At 39.9% G+C, this 23,510-nt stretch overlaps 1 protein-coding gene across 4 annotated transcripts in view; it reads right to left on the minus strand.

Annotated features, from left to right (window-relative positions):
- The window catches only part of SHANK2 (SH3 and multiple ankyrin repeat domains 2), a 248,007-nt gene that overhangs the window by 118,700 nt on the left and 105,797 nt on the right, over positions 1–23,510 (minus strand). For all 4 annotated transcript variants that reach the window (XM_053945755.1, XM_053945754.1, XM_053945753.1 and 1 more), the window contains one exon: positions 8,292–8,367. In XM_053945755.1, the coding sequence (XP_053801730.1) occupies positions 8,292–8,367 (76 nt within the window). The remainder of the gene's footprint in view (positions 1–8,291; positions 8,368–23,510) is intronic.

Raw genomic sequence — 23,510 nt, forward strand, 5'->3', positions numbered from 1 at the left:
ACACACTGCAAATTTTTATGACAAAAAATGTTATGCCTTTAGTATATAACTTACAAGTAAGTTTGAATTTCTGTCTCAACAACAAATGAGGCCTCACCAAAGGCATAATTTTTTTTTCTGAAAATATCTTTATTCTTCTCCAAGAGCTTTAAAAATACAGTGTACAGTGAGAAACTTTGATTTTCTAGGATTTTGCATGAAAGAGCTGTAAAGGTGACATTAATTACAGTTAAATTTTTACATATCCCTTTAAAAATCCTGATTAATCATGTTATTTCACAGTCTCATTAACATCAGAAAGGAGGTGGCAACTCTACCTTCTTTTCTGAAATATATTCTCCCTCTCCATTTCTCTAATTGCACTAAGCTGTTGAGTTATTTTAAGTCTACTCCAAATTTTGCTTACCTGCAAGACTAAATGTCCATCTTAACAGCTCTCCTGCCACCCAACACCATTATTTTCAGCAGTTCTGTCAAAGCATGGCCCGTTTAGCCCAAAATGCTGGTAGCAGTGAAAAAAGTCACTGACTTTACAATTTTATTTAAATTGCCCATGACTTCTCTTAATTATGTGAATGTTGAACTGGAACCTGTCTTTATTGCCCCCTTGCCTTTCACATTCAGCTCATTGGTTGCACTGATGTGGAATTTCTGGGAATATGAAGCTTTTATTTTTTGTGTACCGGAGACAGGGTAAAAATGTTGGCTTATCATTTCAAGTCAATTCAGATGCATAGATTTTAATGTATTTCAGAATTTATGGTGTTGGATGGGGTTGCAGTAGAGATATAAACCACTTCTGCCATAGGTGCAACTGCTCCAGGTTTGGATGTGCTGCTCTAAAGGATCCCACAATCTACTCAGTATCAGCCCTGGTTTTCAACTGGAGCACCAAACTCCTAATTCATCATTATCTCGGCCCTATAAAAAATTAGAGAAATTAAAAGACACATGAGTAACAGGGTTTTTTTCCTCCTAAAGATGAAGGAGCCACTTTTTCTTAGTGCACATATCAACACTTGCTATTCCTCTGCTCAGAACCTTGCCATGAACTCAGTTTTTGTGTAACACTTATTCCTTAAAGCCAAGCTTTTGCTGATACATTTTAGTGCTTGTCAGACATCATCTCTCCAAAAACAGGCTGACATTTTGTGTCAGAGAGAGCAGGGAGCCCCAGCAGACTCACCAGCCACTCAATCGGTGCATCTGCCAATCATTCCCATGGAGCACCCCCTAACATCCACGAGGACGGAGAGAGCATCTGCTCCTGGCTCAGGGAAAGAGGAAGACTTTCAAAGGGCTTGGATAAAGCCCTGCTCTGTCCAGCAGGCTCCTGGCATTCAGCTGTGGCAAGCACATTTCTCTCTCTCTCAGGATTTTTTATTGAGGTGCACAGAGAGAAATGTGCTTGCCACATTCAGCAGCAGCTCAGGCTGTGGATTTAAGTCTGACACAAACGGGACTAAAGCCCAGACCTCCTTTAGTCCAGGTGAATGCTCCATCACCAGCTACTGTTTGCTCTTTAGCTGCTCCTTCTTTGTTGGGTTCAATTCCATTTGTCAAAGAAACACAGCTCCAGCACATCTTGTTTGCCCCTGGAGGAACAAGGCACCCTCCCCCCACACCTTCCTTTTGCACCACCAAAGAGACTGAGCATGAAAATCCACCCCTTTCCAGTTTTGGATTATTTCAGCTTTCAAGAGGAACAAAACCCATACTCTGCCTGCCAGCCACCTTGAGAATGTTGCCTCATAGATCAAATTCTCCAAATGCAACAAATATTTGTGAAAATCTGCCTGGAAAGAGAGGGTGAGGGGGGAAAGAGTGGTTTAGATCACTCCCACTGGAGGCAAGCCCACAGTGCGAGCTCACCAGTTATTTGTTCCCTTTGGGGCTGCCAAAACTTCCAACTGCATCATTCCCAACCAGAGGCACCATATGGAGCCTTTGCTCATCTGGTGATGAGGTGACAGCACGGCAGCCAAAGTTGCCCTGGGGCAGGGAATTAAATCATCACAGGGGCTGGGACACAGGAATGGAAAACACTAATTATTAGAAATTAGAAATTACTTTCTCCCCACTGCCCAGAAAAATTCCCATTTCAATCTCCTGTTTTTCTCTGCTCTAATTTTGTGGCTCTTGTTTCTAATCAACCTGGTGTTACACCCTCACAAACTTGTTCTGCATCTCCACTCCTTTTTCTTTTCTTTTTTTCAGTTCCTCTCTTCTAATTTAAAGAAAAAAAAAAAAAAAAAAAACAAAAAACAAAAAAAAACCCACTTTATTCCCCGCCATGCACAGGACACAGGCTGCTGCTTTCAGTGGTGACATTTAAATCCATGCTGTCCTCCAGCATCCGGCCGGAGGAGTTGCAGAAATCCTGCTGAGCCTGGGAGTACCAATTGCTGTGCAGGAAATGGCACAACCCCCAAATCCCAGCCCTTGCAAGCAGCAGCTTCTCTATCCCAGGCACACAGTTAAGTCTGGACTAGCACTAGAGGCAGATCCTAAAAGTTTTTCAGAAGGAGCATTGTAATTCTACATTTGGCAAAGGCTGTATATCTTTTTTCTTAGCTCTTGAGGTCTCTTTGCTAACACTTACCACTAAAACTTTAGGCAAACATCTAGCCCAGAAAATGCCTGACACATTTTAGTCATTAGTTACCAAACCATTAGCTGCTAAAAGCTGGAATCTTACTGAAGTGGGTTGAGCAAACTTCTCTGTTAAGGCAGCAAACAGCTTAAAAATGCACTTAGAAGCTGATGGAAACTTCTATCACTCGCAGTAGTGTTTTGCATCTTACCATAATCGTATTAGACCTTAATAGTGCAATTATAGTACAGGTTTAGATGGAGAGGCACCACAATTCAGATGCACACACACACACCCTTTTTACCTCCTATTTCAGCTATTCCTTTCAATATTTGCTGTAGCCACCAACACAAAAAGCTCCATCGTGGCATCACACAACAGCAGGGGAGGCAAAGTGCAAAGTTGTTAATTAGCAACCAAAGGAATTTCCATTAGAAACTGAATAACTGTAAATGAAAAACTTCACATTTTATATCTCCACCTGCTCCACAGAGGCTACAATGCATTAATTATTGCTTAAATATATATGCTATTCTTCAAATTGCATCAAATTATGCTCTTCAAGTTAATGAGGCACAAGGTATTAAAATTGAGCTACCCTTGCCTTTCTGCCTCACATTAAGAGCAGCTCAGTGCTGTCAGGCTGTTATACGCACAGTTAATTAATTAATTCAGAACAGACAACAGGGCAAATCCAACAAAATAACTTTAGACGTCAGGTGAGATTACATTACACAAAACATTTTACATACTTTTTTCCCCCTACAATTTGGCTGGTGCTGACCATTCTCTGTGCTCAAGAGAACCATGATATCACATCTGCAGAGATTTTAAATCATTAAAATCTCAGAGAGCTTTCAGATGTAACCACATCACTGGCTCACAGGGCTATATTTAATTACAATGATGAGCATACTCAGATATTTTTGTTACCATCTTCTAGGCAAAAATTGAGCTATGTGTATAGGCAAAAAAAGTTAAAATGCTGCTGGTTTTACTTATTTCCACCAGAGGAAACCAAGGACTATGTTTAAAATATATGCCTGCAGGTAAAAACAGCTGTAAAATCAGTTTCCACTTATTATCAAAGTGTCAGTTCCAGATTGTGGATTTACTGTTAAGAGTGAACAGCACCATTTTAATCTCCTTACTCCCATTTCCTTCAAGAGATCACCTGAACAGTACAGACTTTCCAGGAAACATTAGTACAGTGGAACTGGTGATATCCAACAGAAAACAAACAAACAAAAGTGCACTTCACAGAATCCTAGAATGGTTTGGGTTGAAAGAGACCTTAAAGATCATTCAGTTTCAATCCCATATCATCTAGTTCTTACCCTAATTCAGAAAATCCCATTTATTTTCCATGTAACAACACTACTCTCACTGTTCTGCCTGGACAGAACCAACATGAAAATGTGGGAAGCAGGATATAAAACATAACAACAGCTCTTATACCTTCCCTCAGTTTTTGCACGGATCCATTTGCCAGGATTTAGTGGATTGCTGCCAGGCAAGCAGTACTCAGCATGCACATAAGCCAAATTCCCCACCCCAGGGACACGGGGCCACCATAACCAAGGAGAAAATCCCTTTGCTCCCTGTCAGTTTTACATTCCTCACCTCTTGCAGTGGCCAGAATTCCACTAAAACTTTCCATCTGTTTTAAATCTATATTTTATTATTTTAAAGTCTATATTTAAAGAGATGAGCAACTGCATTTCTCCAGAGGGAGGATTATTTATGTGAAATATCCATGTGAAGCCAGATGAAAGTATTTCTGCATAGGACTTAGATCTTCCACTAAAATAGGTGTGGAACACGCCTAATGCTTAAACTGTCAAGACAGCACCACTTACATCACAACTTTGGGACAAAGGTATCCAACAGCCACATTCTGTGGGCTAAAAAAATTAAAAATATAACCAAGCTCTCCACAGCATGCTGAGGTGCAGGGGCAGACAGCTTCAGCTGCGCCAAGGAGTGTCTCTGAGCTGCTCAGGATTAAATCTTATGCTGCTCTATCCAACAGCACAAATGACAAGAGCAACAGAGAATGGCCTGGAAACAACTTCTGAGAAGAATTTCCGTTTTTTATTAGATGCTTGTATGTAAATTGGCTTTTGAAGAGTTGCTCCTGTCAGCTTCTACACTCGTGGGACATGCATGTTGCCACCTGACTCCAAGTAGGGACAGTAGGGCGAATGAATTAAGCCTTTAATTAAGTTTTCTTACAGATTACACCATCCTGTTTTCCTCTTTGTCTTCCTCCAGAAAAACAGAACAAAAACCGTAAGGCAAATCAATTTGGTCCTGTCTTTAATGTGGTGGCAACCAGCCTTTGGAAAAGGTTATTTGTCATCACGTCCTTTCCTGTGAGCTCCTTTATACTGCTGGAGCCATGGGACATCAAAGAAAGGCACCAGGAAAACTTCTGCCATGCAGGGATTGGAACCAGTTAGAGAGTCTGGAGAAAACCCCCATGTGAAAGTCAATAACTCTGTGAAGAAAGACACAGAATAGGCAGGAGACCTCCCATTCTTGTGCAGTTTTGATTACTGATGTTGGCATTCAGTTGTGCTATTGACTTCTGCTGCTGCCCTGTTCTGCTGGGGGTGGGAGATGATGCAATGAATGCAGTAGGAAAAGTTTCCACTGTAGTGTCCTAAAGTTCCCAAATTCATGGCGGCAATGAATCATGTTTTCCACCACACCAAGTTTATAATTTTTACATAGCACCACACTATGTCTCATACAATTTATGTCTCCAGAGTATAAAACTAAGTTATCACTATATTAACAGTCCCTTTCCATTTAAAAGGGTGATAATATTTTACATTTGAAATTAAACAACTCATTAATTCCACATATTTTCCTGACTGAACAATCCACTGTCCCATCTTGAAAGAATTAATCAACTCCCTCACTTCAGTTAAAAAGCAGATAAAAAAATGCTAATTTCTAAAGGTTTATCTTAGCTTTAAGTTTTAAAATAAAAAGATTTTCTTTTTAATTCGAACATCCATTCTATGCCTTAGCAATGCTTTCTGTTATTAAACTGGAATTCAACCTTAATCAATTAACTCATTTACACCCTACAAATAATTTCATTTGAATTAACTGCTGACAAATCCAGGGAAGACAGAAAACTTCAGAGATGTGGCAGAGCAGTTTTGCATTATCTCCTTGCAGTTTCAGTGGTGTATCTGCTCTTTAGGGCAAGGAGTGGGGATTTAAACTGAAAGAGGATAGACATTAAGAAGAAATTTTTCCCTGTTGAGGGCATGTCATCAGCATTTAAAGCAGATAATACATCAGACCTGGTAGTTTCAAATACTATATTATATTTGTATGATATTTAGTGACTATATGCACGGGCAAGCAAGTCTCAGTGCCTTTCTCCACATTAAGTAAGCATCCTCCCCATTCTCCCAAAGTTAATGTATGGATAACTGATCTCTTATGCAAAGCTGAAATAGGATTTAATGAAGCTCCATTACTCAAGCTGCACATTTTCCTCAAGATGAAAAATGCCATGTACAATGTATTTTCCTGCATGTGAATAAGCCCATTAATATAGATTTCTGAACAGAGTGTTTCTACTCAGCAATTTTCACCCTTTGGGAGGGAGAAGGAAAGAGAGAAGGGAGCAGACACTTCCCCTCACTCCCCCATACCATCTCTGGAAAGGAACTGGATCAGCTTTGTTAGTACTTTGGATTCAGAGCTGTTCTTAGCACAGAGGCACAATTGCCTTCTGACAAATGTTTATGAAACCTTTGCTGCCAGCATTAAATCTGTTCTAATGCATTCTTCCCCGACTTCGATACAAAATAATAACAGAGAAAGTAATCAAAGCAATACAAATCTAGCAATATCAAAAATTGCTCTCACTTTCACACCTTGTTTGCCTCTTTGAATAATTCCCCTCCCTGAAGAAGCCCTTGTGAGGAATTAAATCTGGATGTACCACCAAGAGACATTAATCTCCAGATAGGTTCTGAAATACAAATTCTTTTTGCTTTAGCAGCAATGCACAAGCACCAGTGAGGTCACCATTCAGAGGTACAAAAAGCTGATTTGCAGCCCCAATCAGGTACCTGAAACACAACTCGGTGTGTTATTGGGATTTTTCATTTTCCTGGTGATACTTTACAAAAATTCTAGATTTACCATTCTTTGCTGAAAAAAATGTCTTAAGCAAGCCTACCTTTCCACTGTATTTCTTAGAATTTCACATTAATTCTGCCTTCTCCTACCTTTTCCTCTCAATTTCCACTATTACCCTTCCAAATAGATCCACTGGGTCTTGGATTCTCTGTGGAAACTCAAGGAGAGTTTTCTTCTTGTCAGGAGAACTCTGTTGCTCTCTCTACTCAGACAATTAATAGATATCAACTGCAGACACACTTCATAACTAATTTATATAAGACTGTACAAAAGTTCATTTTTTCCTGATTATCTCTCCTGCTCAGTCCTGAATCAGGTAAGATACATTTTTTGAGAGCTTTACTGTTGCACTGGACAAACCCAATACCTTTAGAAAAAAACCCTCAAAACAATATAGAAATAAACCAACAATCCCCCACTCCCCCAAAAAGAAAGGTGGAAAGGAAGGTTTTGATGGAATTGACATTTTCTAATGAAAAAAAAATCTTTTGTTGGAAAGTAGCCGGAGGTTTCCAAGTGGAATTATTTGATATCTCTGAGGCAACATGCAGCAGACACAGCTTCTCTCTTTTGCAGAAACAACCCTATCCATTCACACTGAAATATAGAGACAGGGATATGGATTTTGTAGACTAATGATCACTCAAAGAACCTTGCAAAAAGCCAACTCTTCTCACTGCAAATGTCCCCAGTAACCACTGAGTCTGCTCTGCAGAACTTGTCTCAGAGTACGGGCTCACAGCTTCTCTTGACAACTTTACCATCATCAGACTCTCCCCATCAATCACGTCATGTCCAACTGGGAACTCCCTCCCCAAATTCTTCAACTCACACAGAAGCTATGTCTGAACCTCAGAACAAAGTCTAAGAGCACAGAACAAAACCAACAGTCACCTTTTTATTTTAGTATTGTGCTACATGAAACACTGCCATTGCTTTACACATTTCAGAGTTTTTTCTCCTACAATAAATGTGGTTTCCTTGCAAACAAACAAATAAACAAACCCAAGCTGTAATTGGACACTCAGGACAAAAGCATAATAATTCCAGTATGCTACCAAAATTTCCTCAAGAAGACACCAAAAGCTAACTGAGGTTCTGTGTTTTGAAGGTCATCCCTTCCTGCTTTCTAGCAGCAGTCACCTGTACGTTCAAGGTATATCCATGGGGGAGAAGAACCTGCTTAAAAAACATGAATTCTTCACAAATAATCTGATTTCTCATTTCCAGCAGCTTCAGTTCTACTCAGGTTCCAAAGTTACTGTTCAGAACAACAAATCACTTGCACCACTCCCAAAACAATACAGTGAAACTCATAATTTGACTGCTCCTGAATTTTCTACACCCATCCCATACGAACAAAGAAAACTGCAATAAAAACCAATTTAGAAGTAAAATGGTACCCTCAGAAGTTCTGTTTAGTGATCTGCTTCCCTCTTCCCCTCCAAAGCCTAAACCAAATGTAACAATTAAATAAAACCTGGGAAGGTTTTGTAAACAGATTGCAACCAAAAGGAAAAATTCTTACCTTGAAGCATCAAAGCTGTCATAGGATCCAACAGTGTAGTGTCTAAACAGCTTCTTTGTTCTATCTGTTCGTGTTTCTGCACAGAGAAAAAAGAATTTTCAATACTTCTGTATTTCTTAATCAAGTGCTGAATTATTTGCTTATATTCCCTCACAGTGAATGAATGTAATTTCAAGGCATTTTGGAAAAAGATGTTGGCTTTGGAGATATTCTTTTATGGCATCAGACATATCAAGTGAATAAGGAGAACTTTTTGCAGGTCATGAATCACATCATTCACAAGTTTTAAAGCTCCACTCACATTCTCAGTGGTAAAAACTTTTGTGTCCAATATTTGAGTCTTTTATAGCTAAGAGGCAAAATAGAAGAAGAAAGAAGAGAAATCTGCAATAGATGTCAGAAAGGTTGGGAAAATAGCCAGAATATGCAAATCAATATATTTTTTTGCCTAACTATGGGTTGGTCCTCCAATGAAATCACCTTTGGTTTGGCTAAGAGCCATCAAAAATCAGATGGAAAAGTTTCCAGGTTAGATTATGACCATCAAAGTCTCATCTGCACAGTGGAGGGACTCTCCATGGAAGGATAGTCTGACACCATCCCAACAGATTTTATTGATTCTCCAAGCCAGCCAGAGCCCTCAAGGCACAGCACCTCTGTGGCACAGCTTTTAAGGATGGTACAAATGACTGAGAGATTGGTGCTGTCAAATGACCAAGGGCAAGCCTGCAGAGAGAAAGAGAACATCAGAGCAGGATGGAAGGGCTTTGAACACAGCCAAGGAGCAGGAGAAAGTCCTGGGAGGCAGACTTTGGGAGGAAGGGTGGGGAAAATGCCTATTTCCTTGCTTTAATCAGTGCAGCTGACATGTAACTGGATCATGCCCCCAGCTGGAGGCATAAATACAAATACATCCATAATACAGAGAAATTTCAGCTGGAAATGTGCATGAAGGTTGCAGCTGTCTAAAAGAGTAAGAAAGTTGTTTCTTCAGAGCTGTACACCAATTGGCAAGGCACAAGAAAAGCAGTACTAGGAAAAAACAGAAATATTTACATTTATATACATTTAGTGGAGACCAGCCAGACTCCATCCTACAGGATGGCCAGAGAGGGAGAAAATACCTATTATAAGATGAACCCTACTTGATAGTTTAGTTTATTTTGCCCCTTTGTCATTCACCTACAACCTGTGTTTTCTGCCTAAAAGGCCTTTCTTTTACCCAAAATTCCTGCTTCTACTGCACAAATTGCAGTCTGTTCCCCATCGAGCAACATTCATTTTTTCATGCCACTCTAAAAATCAGGTTCATACCAAGAGACCTAAACAGAAGAAACACAGAAAAGCATAAACCTGGAGTCCTCTTTGAGTTTCCCCCTGGCCTGTTCTCAGAAGTGTCTCAGAAATTATTACAAAAAATAAATTATGATGAACATTTTGAAATCTTAAAGCAACTGCTTGAGCCTTATGGAGCCAGATGTTTCCCCTGCAGAATCTGTTTTCTATAGCATGATATTTCAGTGCTATAAGGAATACAAAGTGGGTGGGAGGGATGGGAAGGCACAGCAAGACAGAGAGCTTTGTTCAGCTCCTCCGGATTGCAGAGCCAGCACTCTTCAGCTGCAGCTTGGATCTGCTCCCCAGCGCTGCCACCCCTGTGTTTCCCTCCCCACTCCTCTGTGTGCAGTCAGGGATTATTTGGGAAAAGAGAAACTTTGCAAGGCGCTGAACTCGAGGCTAAGTGGCAGTTTCCCAGGCTGCTGTGTTAAGCTCCCTAATTACCCTCTTTCCCTCACCTCCGACACAGATGCCAGGCTGCCCTATTACACAGCACAAGTACAGACACCCAGGAGCAGGGGGGGAGGACCAGGAATCTGCCATCAGAATGAACTGGGGACTGAAAAAGGAAAAGGATTCCATTCTCTGACTTGACAAAAGAACACAAAGAACCCATAGGCAAATGCCTAACAAATGCTGTTCTGAATTCAAGCCAAATATAGCATAGTAACACTGTTATAGGTATATTTGCACCAAGGGATTAGCTCCAGGTTTCCCTGGATTTGAACCCATTCTTATGTCCCAGGTTTTCTTCAGACCAGAACTCTTTATCAAAATGCTTTGCATCAAGTTAGGACCACCTAACACTAACAACCCCATCATTATTTAAGAAGCTTTTACCCACAGAATCTTTTGAGGATTTCTTCTTAAACTTGGTTGCAGACAGATTAGAAAGACCCGCAAGAAGATATGGACTTGAAGGTCTAGAAACACATTATTTAGCAGCTTTATTTTAATAAAGACAATTATTTTAATAACACTGCATTCTTACTGAGAGGAATATCTGTCACCACAGATGAAAAGTCGCTACATCAAGTTGGATCAGTTCAAAAAGTTTTTCTAAGGGGTAGAACAAAATGCCAGGGTTTGCAAAAATGGTCCAGTTTCCTTTACATTGACAATAGAGAGAAATATTGGGATATCACTTGACATTTCTGCATCTATTGAGAAGTCCATATTTTACCAGAGTAAATACCATAAGTACACAACATTTTTTTTTCCTGGTCCATTTTCCACTGAAGCCTGTGAAAGTGCAGCAGAAATAAGCTGTGTGCCCTTGGCAATAGTGGCAATCAAAATAATAAAGCCCCAGCTGTTTCTTTATTAGAATAATTTATTGTTGCAGACATCTCAGTAAGCAACAGGCTCAAACCCTGACCTTCCAGAATGTAATTTATAGAGTTCAAAGCGGGGTGAGCACTGAGAAAGTGTAGGTGGAAAACATTGCTTCCTTTCTCTACCTCAGGAGCAGTGAGGGCTTTCCTCCAAATAAATGTAGGACTTCCTGTGGATTCTCTGTTTCAGTCTCGTAAGTGACCACAGGACTCCAACAGATCTTGCAGACATTATCAAAAGCTGAAAGATCACTGCCACGAAAAGCAAGAAATAAATTTTGGACTCTAAACCACTCATATGAGGCCACTCATGCCCTGTTTCAGCCCATGTCACAACTGTGAGCCTGCTCCAGCAGCCAGCCCGACTCCCACCCTGACGCTCCTGCTTGGACTAGGTTGCTTACATATTTGATATTGCTTTGGAAGGTAAAGAACTAGGAGGGGTGTAGCAATGTGTTTGCAAGGTTTAGGCCACTGTGTGCCCCAGCCAAAACGTTTCTAGTTATGCTCATCAACACCCTCTGGAATTCGTCAAGGTTATTAAGACATAAATTGTGCTAAATTAAGAAAGAAGATGCTGAGAAACAATTCTGTTTCTCAGACCACAAGACCACAAGAACCAGATAACAGGGATAGATAACTAGATAACAGAGGGCTGTGAAACACCTGGACTGTAACCAATCACATACTTTGAGAAGTGTGTGCAGAGCATGTGAACAAGATAGAGACACCAATCAAGAGATGCATGATCAGTGCGTGCAGTAAAGTTAATAGAATGTATAAATAAGTATATAATATAAACAATATAAATTAGTATGTATAGAATGTATAAATAAGTATATAATGTATAATGTATATAATGTTAGAATGTATAAATAAGTATGTAATATAAACAATAAATAACTCCTACTTAATCATATTAGTTAGTTATCCAAGAGTCCTGATTTCCTACAGAGGGGGAAAAAATCCCAAACCAACTGTCTCCACTCCTTCTCTCCTCCCTGCTGCTCCTCGCTGGGCATTTCAGCGCCGTGTTTCCAAGGAAACTGCGCGGGATGCTGTGCCAGCAGGGATGCTGTCAGAGCTGCCAGCACTCTAGGAAAGGTTCCCAGTCACCAGCATGCCCACAGGATGAACAGAGGAAACAGGAGTGCAACAGCAGAATTTGTGCTGTGATACTGGGAGGCAAGAGAGCAGCAGGCTCTCCCCAGATACCACTGGTGGGTAAAGGTGGGTTTTATCCCCACCCCAAAACATGCAGCTTTTCCTTCTTCCTTCCCTCTTCCCCAGTGACAGCCCTGGGAGATGTTTCACTCCCAACAGACATTTAGAGATGTTCTTTGTCAGAGCAGTTCACCTACAGCTCTCTGCAGCTGCAACACCCAAAACAGTGGCAGAGGTTAAGGCCTTCCCTCTGCACCTTCCCCTTCCTGGGGGAAAACCCTTTCCCAGCCATTTATGCTGGGGGTTAGACCAGAAGATATTCAAAGCTGAGGAAAGCAGTCTAATAATAAAGTCATCAGAAATTCACTATTCAAGGACACTTGTGCTGGTTTGCAACAAGACAGGGCTCTTATCTTATGAGTTTTTCCTTAAATTGACCCAAATTTCGCCATAAGAAAAAGTTCATGGGATTGAAAACATCAGTAAGAAAGCATGCATTTTTCTATCCCAAGTATATCCAAAATATCTGCCATGCCAAATGATGCTCCAGAAAATAATCACATTAAAAGATAAAAATATTCTTCATACCACAAACTGTGAAGTCTCAGTAACTTATTTTACTTATTCCCATTTCCCCTTAGAAAATGGAGATTCATCAAAACTGGATTTTCTATTAAATAAGGTACATTAAAATGGTGATAAATGAGAAGTTTTTTCAAGCCTATGATACAATTGTTTAACATGACATTTCTTATTGCTTTCTTTGAGCATTTCATTTGAGCCATAGGAAAGATGAAGTTCGGGGATCCTCCTCCAAATCATGTGGAGTAGGATTATGGATTCTAAAAAATATACCAAAAATGGGATGAAGAAATAGAAATGGAAATTTTCTCTATTAACTGTTTGATCATAGATTCTGATAACGGGTTATAAAAACTCATGAAAGTGAAATCTGCAAGTATGTACCACCCAAGAATTCAGCAGAAACTACAATTATCTTTTTCGTTTCTTTGCAGATCTGAGGTAAAAACATTGATGCTTCATTTGAAGGGATAAACTGTGAGGAACAGGAGAAAAGAAGCATATGATGAAGGCATTTTAAATGGTAAATTAATGAATACCTTTAATTCACATTAATTTAATGCGGATTATTTTTTTTTAAGTCCCAGTGTTCAGTTGATGTGATGCTCTCAACCAAATTTTCTTTCAGTCAGAGCTGAGAAATAGCAAATCTTATGTGGTTTTCAAAGTTTTTCAGATTTGAGAATAAGCATATTCTTCTGCCTTTCCTTTTTTTTTTCAGAAAAAGAAAGGAAGACTGAGTGTTGATTCCCTCCTTCATCTTTAGAGGAAGATTAGCTGGAATACAGCGAATTCATTTACCGACAAAGGATGCTGAAATGGCTGATCAATGGAATGAATCAGCAAGTTTGTTTGCAAGGGAAACCTTAATAACAGAAATATACAACTTGGACCTGCTGGAGAGGCAGTTATGGAAGAACAGTGTCTCCCATGTCATCAGTTTTCCATTTAATTTAACAAAAAGCATACTTATACCTGCAAAATAAAGCCCCAGCAAGTAGCTGTGGAAGCATTTGCTTCTTACTGTCCTAACAACTTTACAAGCTGCAAATTCATACAATCTGTACAATTGTACAATTCTGGGATTCTGCAGCTCTTCCCTCACTTGCAGAATGTTTTCCAAATGTTGTAATGGTCACATGATCTCTCCCTAAGTTCTCCTGTTGGGTTTCTGAGGGTCTCCATTCCCTCTGCCCCTCATTTCCAACCCATCCGTGGCAGCTCTGAGTCCTTGGTCTCGCCTAATGCAGAGGATTAAGCCACTCTGTGTGGGACAGGCACAAACACAGCCCTGAGTGATCTCAAAGGAAATTAATTGGCAGAGGACAGATTTTTTTTCCCCTCTTTGCTTTACAGAGTAAAATACATCTTAAAGGAAAAGTGTGAAGAGCCCATAAAAAGCTGGATGTTGACCTCAGAGTTTCTAGCAGCTGAACATGGCTTTGGTCCGTGTGCACCTAGTTTGATCTTTGCTGAAATACCCAGCTTTCACCAAGTCAGGCCAAAACTAAGCAACCTTGGTGCACTTTGCCTAACCTGTAATTGTGGCCTGACAATATGTACCTGCCTCATAAAAACCAGCTCTCCATGCCAATCCCAAAGTGCTCCTACACACATGAATAAAGACATCTTGTTTTTCAAATCCAGGGAGAACAAAGAAGTCTTGATGAGCTGCCTGCTGGCACTATCATCTGCTGCAAATGTTACTTATCCTGAAGGTCAGGATGGTTTGTTCACTTACAAAGCTCAGGTGGTGTAACGTTGCAGTTCTTTAGAACTGACTCAAGGTACGAAATGTTTTTAATCATAACACCATATTTCATATTTTTCATCCTCCCAGCATATAGTTCAAATATTGCCTGCAAATATCAGTGTTCTTACTGATGGCAGCAGCGTAACCCAGAATGATGGCCTGTAGCAGAGGGCAGGTGCCAGGTGAAACCTGGCTTAATGACTTTGCCTTGACAGAGAGACTGCATTAAATTTAGGGAAATTCCATTAGAGGTTTGTGAAGGAACTCTGCATTTGCTTGTGTGGCAGGAGCTGTGGTCTGCTCAGCATGACAGGGATTGTTCTTACCTGAGACATGTTTACAGCCCCACAAAGAAAACCAGCTGCTTGGGAGAAGGTCATTGAGCACTCTGAGTTGGAAAGAACAGATGGGGAATTATTTTGGGCTGAGTAAGGAAAAACAGGCCCTGGAAAGCCATTCTTCTATTCCGTTTCAAAAATCATTAATTTTCATGTACAGCAAGTTTCAGCAAGAGTTATTATGGACTTTTATCATCAATGGTGATACAAATGTTTCCCCTCAATTTCCTCCCTTACAAGAAGCTCCATTCAAGTCTAAATCTTTGCCAGCTGTACTCAGGATCAATGATCTGTCAAATTCTCTGCCTTCAATAATAGATAACATTTTGAATACATAAGAAGCTGCTGAACATGGGAGATACGTGGGAAGTTCCTAGAACCTCGCAATCTTTTTCACCACAGCACTGCCTTTTGTTTTTCCTCTGCCTTGATTGTGTACGTGGACTTCTCAATCTGATTTTCACTGTGGCTAATGCAGTGAAAATGACCAAACATGACCAAAACCCAACAAACAGAGGAACACTTCACAGCTTCCACTGTAAGGACCTCAGAATAACTTCTAATTTAATGTTATAACTCCAGTCACAGCAAACAAAAAGCTCAGAACAGGATGGTGCTGAGCAATCTGGTACCCAGGCTTACACAGGACCAGGGAGGGGAAGATGAGGGTGGAACAAGAAGCTGTGGATGTGGAAGTTCCCTGCTCATCAGGAAGAATTTCTGCCTTGCCACACTATTGCATGTGTCTAAAATACAACATGCAACTACAAATTCAAAAATGCAAAAGAAAAATTACTTAGAAACACCACATCACTTTTAACAGGAGTACCAGACTTTAGCAACTGAACATGTGGTGATGTATCAGAATATATAGATATGGCTAGGTATAGATATAATAAAATAAATAACATATATAAAATACCAAAATAATTTCTAGATATGGTTAGAGGTACTTCGCATTGATGACTGCTAAGTAACACAGGATTCAGAACCAGGCCACAGGATAATTAATTTTCAAATAGAAAAAACTATCCCCATTGGTTTGAGACCTTACTCCTAGAGAACCTACACTAGTATTCCAAATAATTAGGATGATTGCAACAGGAAAGGAGCCAAATCCAAAAATATTTCTACTTTTTAAAATGTATGATAGATACTTGTCCTTACAGCATTGTGCAGACACATAAGGGCAATTACTTTAAATGAACAGATTTGAAAATCCATGCTGCAACCTTAAACACTCCTGGAAATCAGAAAAAAATTGCTGAGAATGCTGAGACTTGAGTTTTCTAAGAAAGCACTAAAAATCAGATATTATATGTTAGGCAGTGCATATAAAGATTGTACCAGATATTGAAGAAAGCAACAGTACTGTGTAAAGTTTTTAAAAGTAATTATATTTTCTAGGTATTTTAATGATGGAGGTTCTATAAAACCTTTCCATTCCTGCCACTAGCACTTCAAAACTCAATGATCCTTCATTAAAGCTCCACGCACCACCTCCAAAATTAACTTCATTCTTGGACTTTGACTTTCCAGACAGTTTCTCACCAGCTCACCTGGGGTTTGGGTGCTTCTGCATCTCACAGAAACAAACACCCAGACATTTAATTTCAGAAGGTACTCCTTCAACCACACTCAAAAAGCTGAAGCTTATCAAGGAAAGTAGGATTTGACAAGCGCTCCAAATTGCCACACAAAACGCTGCTGCCAGCTCCTCTTCCTATGCAGAGAGCAGCTACAACAAAATCCCCAAACCAAGCTGACCACAAGCAAGGAGCCTTATTTTACACCAGGCTCAAAGCCCACGTCCCTTCAGTTCCACGCTGTACCAAGAGGGTTTTTTTCTCCCTGCTGCAAGTTTCCATGGAAATGCATCAGTCACTAATCTAAATAAGTGCGGCTGAAGGACGCCTGAAAACCTGGAGCAATTACGCATGCCATTAGAGGAACAGAATATGATTCAGCCCAGCTATTAGAAATGTGCCACAGTATCACTTCTATATTTTGTTGCAGTGTTCTAAAAACAATACTGCTTTATATTTCTTTTTAAACCCACTCTTTTGCTGCTTATAAGAGGGAGAAAAAAAACCCCAGAAAATGCAGTAAAAATACTTCTCACGTAACAAGCACACAATGAAGTCAGACAGTAAATGTTGCAAAGCACAAATGGAGTTGATGCCACACATTTGTTTTGCCATGAAAATCCACAGGACCTGAAAACGTCTCTCTGGTCAAAGACACTTCACTTGAGTCATTTTGACGAATAATAAGACAGTGAAAGCTTTGATCTGCATTAAAGGGCTAATGAGCCTTAAAACAGTTGATGTGAATATAATTTCTGATCAATACAATAGTAAACATCCATGTGCAACCACAGCACACAGCTCAGCCACAGCTGGGTCTCTACTAATCACAGAACTATAGGATCATGGAATCATTAAGGTTGGAAAGGCCCTCTGAGATCACTGAGTAAAAATGTTCTCCCAGCACTGCCAAGGCCACCACTAACCCATGTCCCCAAGTGCCACATCCACATGGCTGTTAAATATCTTGGGTTCCAGTACCAATATACCAATGCCTGGCAACTCTTTCCATGCAGAAATTCTCCCTAATACCCAAACTGAACCTCCCCTGGCACTACTTGAGACTGTTTCTTCTTGTCCTGTCCCTGTTCCCTGGGAGCAGAGCCCAATCCCACCTGGCTGCCCCCTCCTGTGGGAGCCAGAAGGTTCCCTGGAGCCTCCTTTTCCCCCCCCGCCCCAGGTACTTCTGATACTCCAGACCTTTCCCAAGCCCCATTCCCACTGCTTTTGACTCAACCTATTCCTACTTCACATCCCACAGGAAAATTTCAAATGCTGTGGAACAGGGACTGTGCTGGTGATTCCAAACAAATGTTTTGAGAGTTATTTCAGACTATCTGAACTTGGTGTTACCACCCTGTTATTTTTCCAATTCCCCTTACTCTTGAAGAATGAGTTGATAAAACACTGAAAAAAAATACAGCTTTCAAATTCTAATGATAATTTTGTCAAGTTCTGCTTGACTGGGTCACATTTTGCAGAAAATGTCTCCCAAGTGGTTGGCATTCCATATAAAAAGGGAGGTGGCTGAATAAACAATGGTGCTTCAAAGGCTGGAGCACAGACTGGAGATGAGCTGTCTGTGCTACCTGTGTGTACACCAGAAATGTGCAGCCCCTGTGCCAAATCTACTTGAAATTAATGCAACTTCTGCCAATAAACATTGCAATTGGACTTCAAACAGGAGAAACTGAGGAGAAGGAAACACACTTGTGCAGGAAAAGGCCTCTCAAATGAATAATGTGGTATTTCTAGACCACAGCTGAGCACTCTCCATCCATACTGGGAACATCTACTAAAGGAAGCACTCAGAGAACTGAGATCTGGGGTTTTTACCTGCTTGGGGTTCTCCTTGCTGACACCAAGCCACCACTGGGAATAAAGTCTAATTAATTAGATTCAAATACATAGGCTGTAAAAACCAGAACAAGGGGGGGAAAAGGGGGAGGGGGCATAAGTATACATTAAGAACACTAAAAGATCATACTAGAAAATCAGCCTGAAATATATATATATATTACCCTTTCTGTTAGCTTTTGCTTTGTTAGTTCTTACAATTTCACCTAATGCCTTTTCTTCATCTGCTGAAGTCTTCACAAAAAGAGCAGAAAGTAGGTCTTCCTTTTCAAATCTGACAATCTTTTATCTACATCTCAAGCCAGACCCTTTCAAGTTTCATTTTTCACCACTTAGTTGACTCTGGATTAAGGATTTATTTTAAATGTGACAGTAAAATTGTTTTCAAAGTTAAGATTTTTGAGTTCTTCTGTGACAGAAACTGAAAAGTTTTATTTATAACACACTTTGAAACCCTCATGAATGGATCACTAGAAAATTAGATGGATTTTAATTGAAGAGTGTTTTTTCCCCCAAAATCCAGTGAAGGTTTAAAAAACTGTATGATTTTACACAAATTCGGAATACTATCTGAACATGCAATTGCAGGACAAATACTTGTAATACAAGTATTACAAAAATTAAACATAATTCAAATCATGCAATTAGGATGAAATTGCCTAAGTAGAATTGAAAATCAACCCTAAAATGGATCGCATAAAAGACCAGCTTATTGCTGAGGGTCAATATTCATGAAGTTTCTCCTCAGAAAAGCTTCACAATTTAGAGAATGAGGTACCTGGGGCACAGGGAGTGCAAACAGCATCCCAGAGACCACAGCAAACACCAAAGGCAGGCAATAAACCTGGATTAAAGTCGTGCAGCTGAAAAAGCACCTGAGCTTTAAGGTTGTAAATTTAATGATAAAAATGTACATTTGTTTGATTGTTACAGAAATGTCAAAACCCATTTCCAAGGTGCCCAAAGGTTACAAAAGCAGGAATGGCAAAATAAACTCGTAATTTCTAGATGTTTTCTGCAAGCCTAAATTACTAATTCTTGGAAGCAAGCAGTGATATGGAAATGAATTCTCCTAAGACTGACATATTCCTGAAACTCCATTATGTGCCCTGCTTAATGTCTATAAACTAATAAGAAAAAAGGAATTATGCTGCATCTTTGTACTTATGAGATTTTTACTTATGAGATTTGTAAAATGTTACAACTGAAAAAAATCAAATAGTCTGGGTGTTTCTTAAAAAGAAATGATGTAAAAAGCTTGAACCTCTCAACTGACATACAAAACTTCCCAAAACCACTCTCAAACCTGCAATGTGAAAATACAGCCTTGACCTGTTAGCAGCTTTTATATTGTGGACTTTTTGACCTCTCAAATTTGAATGGAAAAAGGCAAATAAAGAGAATCAGGAGAGATTTTGAATTTCTGAATTTTTGTTTTGTGGTGGTGTCTCAAAGATGGGATGCACTTAATTGAGATCTTTACTTAGTAGGTTTATTCCTTTCTAAAAAATGTAATTGAGTGTATTAAGCCCACCTGGATTAGCCATCTCTCTGTGCTTGATAATCACACTCCAACCTTCTCCCCCTGCTCCCTCTCCTTTATCTCCTTTGCACATATAAATTGCATCTCAGCATATCCAAACTTAATCCACAAAGAGGCCATGCAAATCTAATCCTCCAAATATATAATTTAAAAAATCTCATTTCATTATTTACCCTAATCCTGCACACAGACAGCACAAGACATAATCACCTCCCAGTAATAATGATTTGCACAGCTTGAAGAGTTCTTTGGACAGTCATAAAGATCCAACTGATTAAACACTCACTGTTTCATGCATCACTGTCTAATTACTCTTCACAGGACTGCTAGGGCACCTCAACTTATTGTCATACACCACCAGCATTTCAGGAGAAAATGGACAAATAACTGCTTTTAGATAAATCTCCTTCCTCATCACATAACCTGAAGTGGACAACTTGTCACCTTAAGAACATTATGATGTCAAAATTTTAAGATAATATTGTTTAAAAGAAGAGACCTCATCTAGAAATGGGTAACAGGAATGAGGCAGATAAAGGTAGGTTTGCTATTCACAGTGTGGGATTTAGAGTTAACTGCAGTTCTGCCAGCTTTAGATGCATTTTGATTTGTTTTGTTGGCCTGTAATCACAAAAATCAGTTGCAATGTTGTGTGTTGACAGCAGCAGCCCAGCTTCACTGAGGTGTTTTCAGGACAGGGAATCAGGGTGCTCCTCCCAGAACCAAAGGAGGAATAACACTGATTTTTTGAAAGTTTTTCTCCACAAAATGTCATAAACTGAAATACTGCTGGCACACATCAAATTCTAATCCTGTCTGTGGATACAAAACACTCAAAGTAGGTAGGAACTAAAACAACCTGCCTTCCACCCAGGGGTATTATAGGTAAACCCATCAAACCATTTTAACAGTGTTTACTTTACTAAAAACACTTCAAAGATCTGAGGGTTTACCCCCCTCCCAGATGTTGTGCTAAATGTCATCTGCTTTATTCCTGAAGGAATAAAAGCCATCATACATTTTGCTTTGAGATACAGTGAAGCAGAGTGGTCATTAGCCAAAAACCAGAGAAATGAGGAGTTTCCTGAATACCTAATTAGGGATTTAATGAAATGGACTTCTTTACCCAAAAAGTCAGGAGATTAGAAATCAGAGGAAGAAAAAAAAAAGGCCTCATCAGCTTTGTGAAAATTACAAAATATAGAGAGGAGAAAAACACCCTCTCAGTTTTATAAATTGAATGTAATTTAAATGTATATTTTTGATTGATGAAAAATCCCAGAGGACACTTCCCAGGCCAAAGTCTCTCCTATTTTATTTTTGTTCTATTTTAGAAACTATACTTATGGATTTATTTTCTTTCCCTCCATTATAAGAGCTAATAAACACACTTCCAAACTAAACTTCAAGTGAAATTTTGCTCCACTGCACAAATCAACACTTCAAGTTGCCCTCCACTATAAGAGGCACTTACTAAAGATATTTTAGAAGACTACCAAGCAGACCTAACTTTTGGCATTTTCAACATCCTGAAGCAGCAAGAACCACTTGGAATAAGCAACAGCAATTAGAGATGATGAGATCTCCTGTCATATCCACACATCAATCTGGAAACAGAATTTAGCTCAAGATTTATTCAGCTCTGCATTCTGCAGCTGCAGCCACAGACACAACCTCAGAATGTGATTCCTCCCCTGATCACAAGCAAGGTTACAGACACTGGGAAGCCCCAAATGTGCCTTTGATCACCAGCAATCTCAAAGACATTCCCAAGATCAGAGAAGGTGGTTTTATGTTATTTTTGCCCAGTCAAGCACAGCAGTGATAAGGTGATATCCCATTCCAATCTGTTTCATAGTTTCACCCAGTCAAAGCTTGTGTCACTTTTTTCCACACTTTTTTAAAGGATTTCTGCAGCAGCTCTTCATTTGCAGAGTTATTTGCCCACTGTACAACATCCTGCATGGCCATTAAGTAGCTATTAGGGTTGTGTACTTTACTTTGGCATTTATGCTGCACATAAAAAGATTAAAGGACCATCAACCACTCTATTTTCATTTAATTATTTCTACTCCACAGACTGTATTTCCAGTACATTATGCAAAGTGATGGAATACTACTACATTTTAAAACATTTATTTCTAGTGGACAAGACTATAAAAAATAACACACAACTGTTTATTTTAGACCACTACAATACAGATTTGCTCTGAGTGCTTCCCAGGATACAACAGCTTTCTCTGATTATCTCTGCCATGATTTCTTCACACATATACAATCTATACCTGGGTAAAACCCACAGAAGTCATCCACTCAGACTTTCACACACAGAAGCTGTTGGGATCAACTGCAGCAGCAAAGTTCATGAGAATTCTCACTTTTACACCGTCCCTCTGGTATAAGACATTTATTCATTTTTCTCAGACATCCTTTGGCCTCATCTTCAGTGGCCTCCTTGGAAATATTTGTGGTTTTGCCACATTTTCTCCCCACAGTCTATATCTGACTAAACACATGGGAAAAGGACAAGCCACAGTCACTGTCAAAAATTCCTGAATGTTATCAAAACTGCCCTTCAACCTGCCCAGACTCAAGCCCCCTGTGTGTCCACCAACACTGTTAGAGCATCTTAAACAGCTTATCAGAGCTTTTTGCCTCTGACACCTTCTGTGTTTCAGGAAAACAAGCAACTCCCTTGGCTTTATTTAAAAGTATCTCTGAGTGTGCTCCTTTCACACAAGGGGGAGTGATTGTAGGCTCCTTAAAAGGGGCTGGGAGTGAAGTAAACAGACAGGGGATGAAGGCAACAGGAGTTATATTTAACAGGTTTAGAACTCTTCTACACCACTAAAGCTCTGGCTTATTTCATTTTAAATGAATATATTTTTGTGCTATTACTTTTCAAATAGTTTGCATGTCACAGTTGAGACAGCCATGACACACAGAGTATCACCACACAATTTCAGAAAGCATCAACCCATACAGAGTAACACCTCACCAGAAAGCTTCAGGTGTCTGCCCACACAAAGTAACATCCCACCACTTCAGAAGGCTGCAAGCATCTGCCCTTCTTGCTCTTCAGCCCAACCTGTTGTACCCCTCATGTTCATGCAGTGCACCTGTGTGCCCCCTGTTCCCTTTGGGGGTTGCTCAGTGCACCTGGGCACTCCATGGCCCATCACCTTCAATGCTGCTCACCTGCTCTTCACAGCTGTACCCACTGGGGATGAGGCTGGGCCCAGCCCCACAAACTCTGTGCCTACATTTGCACACTGCTGGGGTAACAAATCTGTCCTGTAGGTAAGATAAAAAACCAGCTCTTGTTCCCTGCCATGGCAACCAAGAGGACTGAATCAAAGAGAGGTCCCTCATGCTGCAGGGATAAAACCATTTGGGTGATGGATCCTTCAGCATCATGGATACAAATCCATGGCAGACCAGCTTTGCACAGGGGGAAAGGGAAACAGGCAGCTGACACTATTGCCAAAGGATTTAACTTCTCTGGGAAGAGTGCAAGAGGAGGTTTTTAACAGCACAGGCCATTTATTGAGTGAGAACAGTGATTCCTGTTCTAAGGATCATTCTTTAAGAAATTCAGATGAAAACACTGTGTAATCTGTGGGTGACAGATCCTTCTTGTTCTGTGAGAAGCAAGAAAAAAAAAAAAAAAGAACCAAAACAAGCTCTAGACACACAGACAAGCACTTGGGAGAAGTCTGCAAGC

This window comes from Vidua chalybeata, chromosome 6 (assembly GCF_026979565.1).
Source record: "Vidua chalybeata isolate OUT-0048 chromosome 6, bVidCha1 merged haplotype, whole genome shotgun sequence".
NCBI lineage: Eukaryota > Metazoa > Chordata > Aves > Passeriformes > Viduidae > Vidua > Vidua chalybeata.